This window comes from Triturus cristatus, chromosome 3_1 (assembly GCF_964204655.1).
Source record: "Triturus cristatus chromosome 3_1, aTriCri1.1, whole genome shotgun sequence".
Lineage (NCBI taxonomy): Eukaryota > Metazoa > Chordata > Amphibia > Caudata > Salamandridae > Triturus > Triturus cristatus.
The window spans coordinates 823,152,763-823,164,997 of NC_140583.1; the positions used below are offsets into that span (position 1 = coordinate 823,152,763).

At 43.2% G+C, this 12,235-nt stretch overlaps 1 protein-coding gene across 1 annotated transcript in view; it reads right to left on the reverse strand.

Moving 5' to 3' along the window:
* ITGA4 (integrin subunit alpha 4) overlaps positions 1-12,235 on the reverse strand; it is a 466,594-nt gene that overhangs the window by 158,007 nt on the left and 296,352 nt on the right. The window contains exons 15-16 of the mRNA XM_085646210.1: positions 8,417-8,571; positions 5,813-5,965 (exon numbers count right to left, since the gene is read on the reverse strand). Coding sequence (XP_085502336.1) covers positions 5,813-5,965; positions 8,417-8,571 — 308 coding nt within the window. The remainder of the gene's footprint in view (positions 1-5,812; positions 5,966-8,416; positions 8,572-12,235) is intronic.

Here is a 12,235-nt window from a genome sequence, read left to right on the forward strand (position 1 = left end):
CAAAGTGTTGATAAATCTGGTCCTCTGCCTTTATAGTGTACTATCTCACCTTTGTCTTTCTTTAGAGGAAACCCGGGTGCCACTTTACTACTTTTTCTACTGTAGGAATGAGGTTGGCGCTCACAGCTCTTCAGCTGTTTCAACTTTTCAACTGAAAGAAATGATGGCTCATTCTGTGTTAGTGTTGTGTACGCCTTCTATGGCATACGCCACCATTGGGATGTGCCCTTTATCTGTTTAAATGTACTGTCTCCTGTAGTCTATGAATAGTCATGGCAGAGGAGTGCTTCAGTGGGAGCTTGGTTCGTACATGATGTGCAGGCTCACCAGTATGCAAAATTGACAGGCCCAGGTTTCTGTCTTTGACCTTGACTATTCATGCCTTTGGGTCATACAGTGTGCATTAGGGAGGGTAATTGAGGTGTTGCTTTAATTGTCCTACCCTACCCTACCCCATACTGCACACCTATAGCCAGGTAACTCTTAGCGAGTATCGGTTTGTGCGGATAATGTATCTAACTCAAAGAGAAATGCCAATGGTACTTCATTCCACCGCTGAGCATTTTGTTTTATTCCTTTAAGGCTCGAAGTTCTTCCTTATGGAGTGTCACGCTTTCATTTTTGACCCATCTTTGTACCCATCGCCTCAGAGGTGGGGCCATGGGAGATATCCAGACTGTAGTCAACAATCGTTCGCCAAGTGTAAGTGAAAGGTTTATATGTACAAGGCCTCCGTTTTTATCATTGGGTCACATGACATGGCCTAGTAGGCAGCCTCTGGGTGTGCACAGATTCATTCTCCCTGTTAAGGCCTCAAGCTGTTCCGTTAAACCCTCCGAATATTGCCTATGTTCGGCACTGCTCGATACCATATGATAAAACCCAGTGTGTGTAAGCATCAAGAGCCTGTCAATGGGATTGTCTAAGATAGAATATATGCAGTTTTTTTTCGAAGTTAAGTAAGTGCGAAGTAGGAAAATAAATTGTGTATATTCAAAGCAAGCACTTTTCATACTGTGTGTATATCCTAGTATTTGTCCCCATTCTCTGTCGAGGTCCCTATTCAAGTTTATTTACCATTTTGCTTTCTGGTCATTTAGGTTAGTTTTGGTCAGGTTTATTAGTGGTTTGGAGAACCCAAATCACAGGCCTTTTCCTGTGCTCTATTGTGTATATGAATGGCAACACCTGCTTGTGGCTCAGTGTCTATTCCACCCCACTTTACATAGCCACTTACGGTTACAAGACAGTGCAGGTATTCTTAAGATCAAGCTGGCTTCTCCTGACAGGCACAGTCTACCTCCTATTGCAGGTAGATAAGCTATACTTTTCTCCTCAAGTCACTGGTGCATTCACACAGGATTCATGCAAGTCAGCCGATCCAGATGGAAAGTAGCAACTCAGCACGAGGTCTTACTGAAATATTCTTTCATGTTCTGATGTAGAGGCCTTCTGGTAGTACAGACAATGTACTAAATAATGCCCTAAGTGCTTGCCCACCTCTGATGGCCAATGTGCTTCTCATTTTCATTGTAGTGTTTTCCTTGGCAACAAAGTCAAGAATCACAGGTCAAAGCAGTATTGACTGATTCTGGTGGTTTGTGGATAGAAGATCAAACACACTTCTCCATTTGCTACCAGCAATAATACTGGAAGATGGAGGAGGCTGGGTTCCACTCAGGCAGTATGGTACCAGAACATTGTAACCAAATACTGTAGGACGGAAATATTGAATACTAAGGGGTCTATTAGGATGGCGGGCGGATGGCCGCCGCCGGGGACGGTGGTGGCAACCGCCGGACCAGCGGCGGACATCTGCCCCCGATCGCAACCCTGAAAACCGCCAGTCCCATTAGCATGGCTGTGACGACCGCGGTGGTGAGAAACTCCGCCCACCACTTTTCAGCCGGTACCAGTCTGCACGCATGCCTAGCGGGTTGAACTGGACCGCTACAATGATGCCGGTGCAGGGCCAGGCTCTGCCGGCATGATTATGATGCCGGCGGCAGCCAGCCTTTCCTCGGCGGTGGAACCGCCATTGAAAGGCATGTGGATAATGTCTCCGGGGGCCCATTGCGGGCCCCCAATGTGTTGAGGGGGTGTATGGGTGCACTGGGGGGTACTCATGGTACTCCCCTACATGCCCCTGTACCAGGTGGCAGGCACTGTGCAGTGCCTGCCACGCAGTGCAGTGACATGCATGACATGCTCCTTTTCACACCACGGCGGTGCTGCTGGCAGCAGCAACCGCCACAATGTTGATCGCCAGAATCCGACTGCGCGGTCGGATTTCGACTGCAGACCATCCTAATTGGAACGGCGGTAATACTGCAGTCCTTGCGGGCGGTCTTTTCCCGCTACCATGGCGGTCGGGGAGATTTTCTGACCGCCATCCTAATTGGACCCTTAGTATAGTTTAGCAAAATATCACCTACTGGAGTCCATAATAGAAAATGTCCACCAAATGGCACAATATCTTTGTCAAGGGTAATTAAGACACATTATTTCAGTCTGATGATATTTCTGGTAACAATATTTTGACATACTACTTAGAGAAAAGCAAAGAGCTAGTGACCTTCCATAATTCTGCGGGTAGAGCACGTTTTGGGGAAGTTGGCCTGTGAAGCAGAAGTGCCCAGCATTCCCAAAGAAGAGTCAGCATCTTATGCACAAAGGGTCGAAATGAAACCGCAATGCTCTGTTTCTTGTGTTAACCACTTACACATTAACACACAACTTCCACATATGCCCACCCATGATGAAGGCATATGGGAAGAGAGGGAGGATGCCAAGTATATGGCTCTTTGGGGATGACTTGTGGGCCGCAGGATGCCAGGAATGATCTTTTGGGAGGAGTAGCCCATTGAGCTATCCCAAAAAGAATACTAAATATTTTAAGGTACTGGGCCTTTTCATGGACATTAGCTTTCCCCTACCTCCTCGTTTGAGAATATACTAGACACTGTTCCTTGTCTGCTTACTTCTGCTTATTCCTTGCTGTCGACCACATTCTGCCTCCACCCCTTCGTGTGTATGTGTGTGTTTGATATTACGTGAGACTGTGGGAGATTATGCTTTAAAGACAACAATTGTGTGTAGCAGTGGGAGTGTTTGGAGTGTGAATAAGCATGTGAAGGTGTGAGCAAGTCTGTGTATGAGTATTAGTGAGTGCTAGTATGAATATGAATGACCTTAGGCATTATTGTGGTCCAGAGGTTCAACGAAAATCCATTTGTGAGTATGGGAAGCATGAAGTCCATTCCAGAGAAAGTTAAAGCAGAACATATAATAAACACTGGGAGTAAAACACTGATTATTATGTATATGGGAACTGCATTACCTCTCACTTTGCATGTAGTAACTAGCAATGTTCACTTTACAAAGCAATATGGAGAACCCTCCCCAACTGCATCTATAAAGTAAACCCTATCACGACTTGACCAGTGTGAATGACTATACTACTTACAGCTTTTTTCAATTGCACACTTTCTTAAAATGTCCTTGGATGAGAAATCCCAAAAATCGTCTGCCTCTTGATGCTCAGGACTAGATTTAGAGTTTGATAGCCCGGTTCCTCCTTCACAACTTGACGGATATCCCATCTGCCCAAGTACAAGTACTACTGGATATAATGCACCTGTAGGGAGGCAGACAAGATATCGCTCATGATGTAACCTGTCCACCAAACTCTAAATCAGACCCTCAGGTCTTAGCAAGTTTTGGTCACTGTTGCTGGCTCAATGTACTCCAAAATACATAAATTGTTACCTCTTTTTAAAACCACCCCGACTCTTTAAAATGGAATTTAAGTTCTATCAAGTTTAGAATAATGTTGCTTGAACAAAGTACTTTACAACATTAGATTGAAAAAATAAGCACACCTTACTGGTTTCAAACTTTGCTGCTGACTAAGGCTATTTTGGGGGTGTTTAGCACAAAAGGTGGAGAAGATGGGGCACATTAATGATGAACATTTACACAGTGAGGGAACTGCATGGGATAATCTCCATTTCCTCCAAGGTGGCACATAAGCATGTGCTACACTACCGCTAGGAACTCACTAGTGAGTACAGGACAAAGCAAGACCACAGTGGGAATATCTCCTTCGTGTTCTATGTGACATAATAGTCTTGTTATGTTGGAAGATGAAGAAGCAGCCATTTTCATGAAGGGGATTAATGCACTATCATTGCACTCAGTGGGTACTTCACTACGCATGCACTGCGAAGGAAGCACGCCTCCGGCACCACAGGTATACGTCATAGATCCAAGTACTTCCTGATGTGAACGTTCAGTTACCTTTGCCTTAAAAGTGCTAGGCACCACTCAATTTCTTTTGACTTAAAACTTCTCAAGCATAATTAGGACACAATTATTCAGGTGCCATATTATTTATGTGGCTGCATCCTCATTCTAGGAGAATATGGACTCACCCCACCATGACAAGCATAGAAACTGAAAGAGTATTTGGGCAGGAGACATAGTTAAGCCACAATATCCAATGGGATTAATGTGCCTGACACAGAGATCTGTGTGTAGCCCGCAGATCAAAATTCCAGTTGTTAGTTAAATAGTGGGGACTGTAATCCCCGATATTTAACGGGGATTACAGTACCTATAACTATCGATGTATATCTTGCAGGTCAAACGTTCAGGGAATAGATGTCTGGACTTGACCAGAACCTAAAGACAGTTCTGCTATACAACTGGGAATTTCACTCATTTACTCACTCTTTCATGTTGTCTCATATGACTTTAGGATTAATTGAAAATTTGGAAACTGTTTTCAGAAGCTCATCAGACAATTATTCATGAGCCAGAGGCTTTATTATCATAACAGCAGTGCATGGGGAACACCTTCTTGGAAAGGGCACGAGCAGAGATGATCTTGTCATGATTCTTTGTGTATTCTCTCCACCTTAAAATCCTAGGACGATAAATCAGGGGGTTATCGTGCCATCAATCTTTGTATCACTGCAACAGTGGAAAATGATAGAAGTGAGGTACACCGAGAGGAGAAGATATGCCCAGCCTCATAGGACTTGTTCAATTGTGGTATTCGGGGCAATCACCTAAGTGAACAGGGACTGGGGCTTGCTCCTCGGTTCCATTTGAGTGACAAACCTATCTCTTGAGCTACAAAGGACTTGAGGATATTTGGGATGCTGTACTGGACCTTATGGAGTTAGAATCAGAGAGTTAAAGTGAAATTAGCTGGAACTATTCTAAAGCAGAAGCCTGGGATCAGAAAGGAGTGAGGGTACATTCAAATATTGCATTGTTGATAAAGATGTAATGTAGTTTCTGCAGTTAGGAGCTGTGAGATAATTGTTCTAGTCAACAAAATAATATTGACTGTTAATAATGAAATATGTAGTTTCTGCGTTAAAGTCACCTTTTGGTCTTGAATTTTCTATGCGAAGAGGGACGAAGGGGGTACCTCTTGAGTACTGCTTTGTGAACCAGTCTAGCAGTAATAGTACCGTTTTTCTGTTGTGCTCAATAGCACGGTTTCCTTTTCTAAGGGCTGTACGTGTTGTTTTGCCATTGTATTTCCTGATGTGGTGGTCACATGGTGTGGGTATCACCATACCTTGCAGAGGGGCCTTCTCAAGTGTTGTTATGCCCCAGTGCCTGATGATCGAATTAGCTTCAGTAAATACTCCAGGCAAGGAACCGGGAAAATTACTCTGATTCGAAAAAGACTGGAATGACTCTTAAAAACCAAAGCAACAGAACAATTTTTTATAGAAAATAAGAAAAAAGGGAACACATGTCTTACATCTCAAATGTTGAGACATCTTTATCTCACCTTTTTTCTTGTCACGTGCTCCTTCCCATCCTTTTGCTGAAGAATTGGTTTTAGGGGTGGAAATTCACCAGTGCGCCTCCTTTTTACAATGTGATCCCCGAGTTGATATGCAGCTTCTACATAGATGGGAGCTAGGATGTCACGCACATCTTTCTGAGAAATAGAAGAACTACACTTAGAAATATTTATTTTACATTGAATTATGTCATTATGTAGGTTTGGTGTCCTGCTTCTGACATCCTCTTTCGAATTTTTTTTATCTACAGTCATTAAAATTATTTCCACAAAACAATTTTTAGATTGAAAAGGTGTCATGCGTCGTGCATAAAAAATATACATAACATAACTCTTCAAAGCCCTTTATCGTTTATTTGTATTTAGAAATAGTAGTTCTATGTCTAGAGAGTTGCCCGTTCAAACGTCTATACACAGAAGCGAGAGCAGAAACACATCGACATACTCGATATGAAGGGATTAGGGTTAGATCCCCCTTGATTTCAGTCTTGCTAGTACCCAACTATGACCAGCACTCTTATACTTGTCAGATACTAGTCATTGCTATTTAAGCTATGTGGTAAACAAACAGACAGGTATATGGTGGAAAACAGTAGTATAAGCAATGTCTGTATTTGAAAATCCAGAAAAAGATTTTCTTTTAATTAGCAAAGGGAACTGCATTTTTCCCCACTAATGGGTAGGTTACTGCAACGTGAAATTAGGACCCTACTTGACACGTTTTAAAAAAATATGAAAAAGTGCATGTTTATTTAAAAAAGAATTAGCAGGTGATATCAAGTTGGGGTACTGTTTGTCAAACTTCATGTATTGTGAACGACCTGCCTCCGGTAAAATGGCCGAGGCCTGACCAACAAATTTAGAGTTTGTCTCATGTGTCGTAGGAATATTTTCCAAAAGACTCAGGCCTTTGCTGGAAGTGCATCGCAGGACAAAGGTCTGCGGTGGTAGGTCCACCTCGTCATTTGGCAGAGTGGAAATGCCATCAAAAATCTGGACGCTGAAAAGGAACACTGGAACAAATATCGGGTTGCCCTAGCTTACTTTCCCTATTCTGCACCTCCCTTTTTTTCAATTCATGTCCTCATTGACTCTCCAACTTTCGTCTTCCAGCTGAAGGTGCACCTTGAAGCCTTCATTCCTGTCCCAATACTCTCTTATTCCACAAGTTACTCATGGTGCGCCTGGTTATATATGACTATCAACACTGTGCTCCTTGGCCTACATAACGAACCTCAGTGACATTGATGTCATCGCTCTAAGGTATCGGTACTAAGCTCCTCGGAGCTCAGCGATCTTGATCAACGTCTTCAGTGGCATCTGATGTCACCCCAGTGAAGTGCCTCAAGGGCTCAGAATCCTCTGATCCAGGGCTTTTTTCCATAGAGAGACCTCCACAGCACTATGGCGCTTCTCACTAGGCATAGCCTTAGTCTTAGCCCAGAGACATGTAGTCCAATAGCACTGTGGGACTATTTAGCCTTGTGCCATGCAGACGTTTAGCATGCTTTTAAGCACACATTAATTCTTCAGAACTGGACCACAAGAATCCTGGACACCTAAAACAAAGGGCACTTTGTCTGTCTCTTTCCTGGACCCCAGTCCATTCTACCAGAATCTCATGATTCGGAAGTGGTATCTCTTAGAACAGTGGTGTAGTTAGACCGCCGCCTGTGGCGGTCCCGGGTAAGAGTGGGAGGCGGGGGGGGGGGGGGGGGAGGGAGTAGGATGTGCAACTGTCTTAGACCCATGTAGCAATTGTTTATTTTACCATTCTGTACCCCCAAGCCCTACTGGTTTGAATTCTGTGGTTCTTGGCTCAGCCACACATTTCCAATAGTCCACTGAAGAACATGGCTTCTCTTTCTGTGATTCTGAGGCTCTCATCCCTCTGCAATTCCCAAACACTGTTCCTCCTACAATCCAGTGATCATGCTGTGAACTCGATCTAAAGGACATCATATATTCTTTATCCCTTATGTGAGAATTGGCTCATACCATCCCTTACGTGAGAGTTGGCCTATACCATCTCTCCATGGAGGACCAAAGCAGCAACGACTGGGACCCTGAAGACCAGAAGGGGTGATGCATGACTGCAGGAGAAGCTTCTCATGTTGGTATTATGGTGTCAGTTCAAAGGCTGCTTTATACACTGCAGGGATGATCATTATTGTGAGACCAGTATTGTCAAAGTCACTGGCTAGCCACGAAGCATGGACTACCATGAACAACTTACAAAATAAAGCTGCTCTCAGTGGTGCATAGCCATTTCAGAAGGAGTGACTTGATTGGTCACAACATTACGTTCATAAAGGATGGCCATTATATTATAGCCATATACAATGTATTATCCCTTCAGTTACAAATTAACCTAACAATGTTATTATTAGATGATGATTGACAAATACAAGTGGGCTGTTATCTACATGGTGCACGCGCACCAACAAACCTGCAACATGTCGGATTTCTTCACTAGAAGAGTTTAGTACTATTCCTTCACTTGACTGTACCTTACGTCATGTGTATCGCCACTTGGATATGAAAATGCAACTTTTGAAATGAATCTGTTTCAAAAGGACTATACATCACCCTCATAAATGCTTGCTGCTTTCTGCACGTCCTTCTGGCGTTGGAAATGTCAATCTTCCCTAATACCACATCAGACGTTCCATTTGAAGAGAAGTAAAATCTTGAGTGTGTTCCTGGTTTTCTGCTGACATCTATACTGAGATTGTAATTCAGAACTAAATGAGAAAAGAAACAGGATTGTAAGATATTGCCACCATCCAATGAGATCGAGAGCATTTAAAAGTCCAAAAATAATGCAGGTTAAAGCCTTTTTGAATACACTAATTTTGAAGATGAAAGCGAACAACTGTTGTGACTCCAACTTGAGGTATGAAAGCAGAAATAACTGGAAAGACAATAAGCTGGATTCACAAAGAAAGTAGCAAATCTACATTTGCAGATTTGCACCTAGGTGCGAATGTAGATTTACTGCTTTCTGGGATTCACAAACCTTCCCAGAAATCCACAAGGAAACGAGGTTTCCATGCAGATTCCTTTAGAGGTCACATGGCATTCCCCTTTGCACCCTGGAAAGGCTTGGCCCGCATTAGCTAATCGACTCTAGTTAGGATTGGTTTACTATAATTAATTTTTATCATAAGGAATTCATGACAATGATATGAACTCATAGGACAGAAAAGGAGAAATAAGCAGAAGGACAATAGGAGTACAGGGAATAGGCAAAACAAAGGTAAATAAGGGAAGCAGTTAAATGATAAAAGCAGTTCCATAATGTATAGCGACATTTGAGATTATTACCCCACCATAAATCAGCAAAAGATCTCCAGATAAGAATAAACAGTCAATCTAAGGGGCCGATCACTTTTTCGTTCGGGAAGGCTATGAATAGGATTCGCAAAATCAGAATCCGATTTGGAACCTATGTTTCCGACCGAATCGTACACATTTCCAACCGACCTATCACAATGCACGGAAACTGTTCTGGCTGTCCGATTTGGTCCCGATAGGCATTCGGACAGTCCGAGTCTTTTGGAGCCGAATTGTACAGCTCTATGGGCACGGTTTCCGAGTGAGCGGTTACTATGATCGATTCGGGCAGACGTTTTGATTCTGTCTGCCCAACATGAAACGGCTGTCGGAATCTGACTTTGTGATCCTGTAGCAGGCTCCCCTTTACCAAGAGGTCTATGGTTGGGGCGCGTGGGTGTACCCAAGGGACTCCCCTGTTAAACCCTGCACAGTGTGGCAGGCACCATGTGGGGCCGCCACAGGGTGCAAGGTTTTCCCCAAGCACCCCTTTTTTCAATGGAAGCCTGTGTTCTCGTTTGGAACAAGGGCTCCCATTAAAGTCAATGCGAGTCCGACCGAACAACGTTGGGAAGCATCGTCATAGGTCGGTCGAACTGGCAGAACCTAATATGGTCGGAAATGATTCCGAAACCAATTTGGTCAGAAGAGTTTCCAAACAATATCGTAATCGGCCCCTAAGTGTCTGATGGACCTAGGAGCAATAAATGTGAGTAGTAAATCTGACCAACCAGCACAGTTCATACATGTGGCCTCTAAATGGAACGTTGTGCTGGCTTACACAATACATTCCCTTCATCTTTTTAACCAAATAATGGAATTCAAACTAGAACACCGGCTGGAAAGTGATTGGTTTCCACAGAAGATAGTCTTAAGCATCGACAAATACAACCTAACAAAGTCCAGATCTATAAGAGAGGTAACTGTGGAACCAAGGGCAATGTCAGTCAAATGGTTATTAAAAAAAGAAAAGATAACTTTTGGAATGGATGGATACGTTTCAAGGGAACTGCACTGATTTCTTAAATACTATCACACGGACAACAGTCCTAATAGCCACAAAACATGGACTGAGGCAATGAGACCACTAGTAAGCCAATTGGCCAAGGACTATTTTAAACCTAACAATACTAAACAAATCTCACCTCCATGTGCTTATATGTGATATACTGTTGCCCTTCATAAAGAGAAAAAGAAACTCCACACCCTGGCCAGACTAGTGAGGCAAAACAAAGAAACAGTGAGATGACCAAGCAGCAGAAATTTTATAAGAAACTCGTATGAGAGGCTAAAAGAACAATAATGGAAAGACTGTGGAGTTTCTTACATAAAGCATGCTCTCCTGGAAATTCTAGCACATTTTGTAGATGAAACAATAAACTGAGGGCACCAACCAACTCCCAAACAGTAAAAGACCTAAAAGCATCTGAGTCAGAGGAATACGTACCCTCCTTGTATGCAATCGACGACACCTCAAGGAGAACACCTTCCCCAATAGTAAATAAAGAACAACTAAACATAGGCCCAAATGGGATGCCAACAACCCCTTTAAACCCATTAAGTAAGGTCTTTGAAAACTGCCACTGCACCATCTTAATACCTCCTTCTTTGCAGTGCTGTTATATTTATCCCATACATAAGACAGGACAAAGGAAGATGCGTCAAACTATAGAATAATAGCTCTCCACTATGTCGAGGCAAAACACATTGTATCTTTGAACCGGATGGAGGTGCACGAATGAGCAGAAGGGGCCAACCTGGGACTCTGGTTGCAAAAACGATTTTGAAAAAGCAGCAGAAACATTAATAACATCATGGTGCTTTCAATATCCAATTAAAGACCCCTGCCTTCAGGAAGGCATGGTGTGTTTTAACAAAAGCTTAAAACAGGGATGCTTATTGGCCCTCATCTCACAATACCTGTTCATCACTGACGTGGGGCCTCAATCACGAACCAAAGGGCATGTAAGCCGAAAGTAAATAGTCAGCCATTACGTGTTCTGCAATTTGCAGATTACACTATCTTGCTTGACTTCTCAACTATAGACCTCCAGCACTCGTAACAAGCTTGAAATCTCATGTAGATATAACACCATGGAAAACAATGAAGAGAAAACAAAAGTCATCACTTTCACAAGAAAGCGATCCAACCAAGTCAAAACATGAAAGATGGAACCTTATACCATCTCCAGTGCAAATTCCTATAAATACCTGGGGGTAGAATTTCTAGCCGCAGACTTGCACAATCAACATATAAGATAACTTCAACCAAAGCAACAAGAATTATTTTTGCTCTTTAAAAAAGGCAAGCCATCTCACTGGAGCCTCTTTAACACCTCTCTTCAGAGTTGCAGATGATAAATACCTTCCATTGCTAACACATGGTATCGAAGCATTTCCTGGTAAATTCACTAGATGGCTCAGTGAGGCACAGTCCAGGCAGTACAAATCCATCTTAAACTTCCCAACTATGCAAGAGAACCGCAAGTTTGTCTAGAACTCAAGGAGCAATCATTGGCCCAAAATGTCACACTACTAAAACTTTGGTTTAAATAAAAAAAAAAGCAAGAATGGCACCTTTAAATACCATTTCTGGCAAGAACGTAATCATTCCAAGTCCAACCCTTGGACCGTAGCCATTCAAGCAGCACTTTATAATCTACAGATGCATCCACCTCGAAACCTCAATATCGATTACTAAAGTTTTAAATTTCTCCTCAAAAAGACAATTTAGGGGCTCATTACGATGCCGGGCGGAAAGCCTCCTCCCAACAGCCGGAATCTCCTCTACCGCGTTAGAGCCCTTCCGACCGATTTAGTTGTTTTTCATTCCGACAGCCCGATTAAAATGTTTCCAGTCGGAACGTAAACCGCACATTCATTCTGAATCAGTTCCGACCGACTCGCAGAGTATCATCATCATCGTACAGCCCTATAGACAGCTTTTCCGCCCTCGGGATTACGATGTCGATTTCCAAAAGCCTTTCCATGTCGGCCTGTCCGACATGGAAAGGCTGTCGGAATTTGACTTTGGGGGCCCCTGGCAGGGCCCCCTGGCCCCCGCAGCCTACG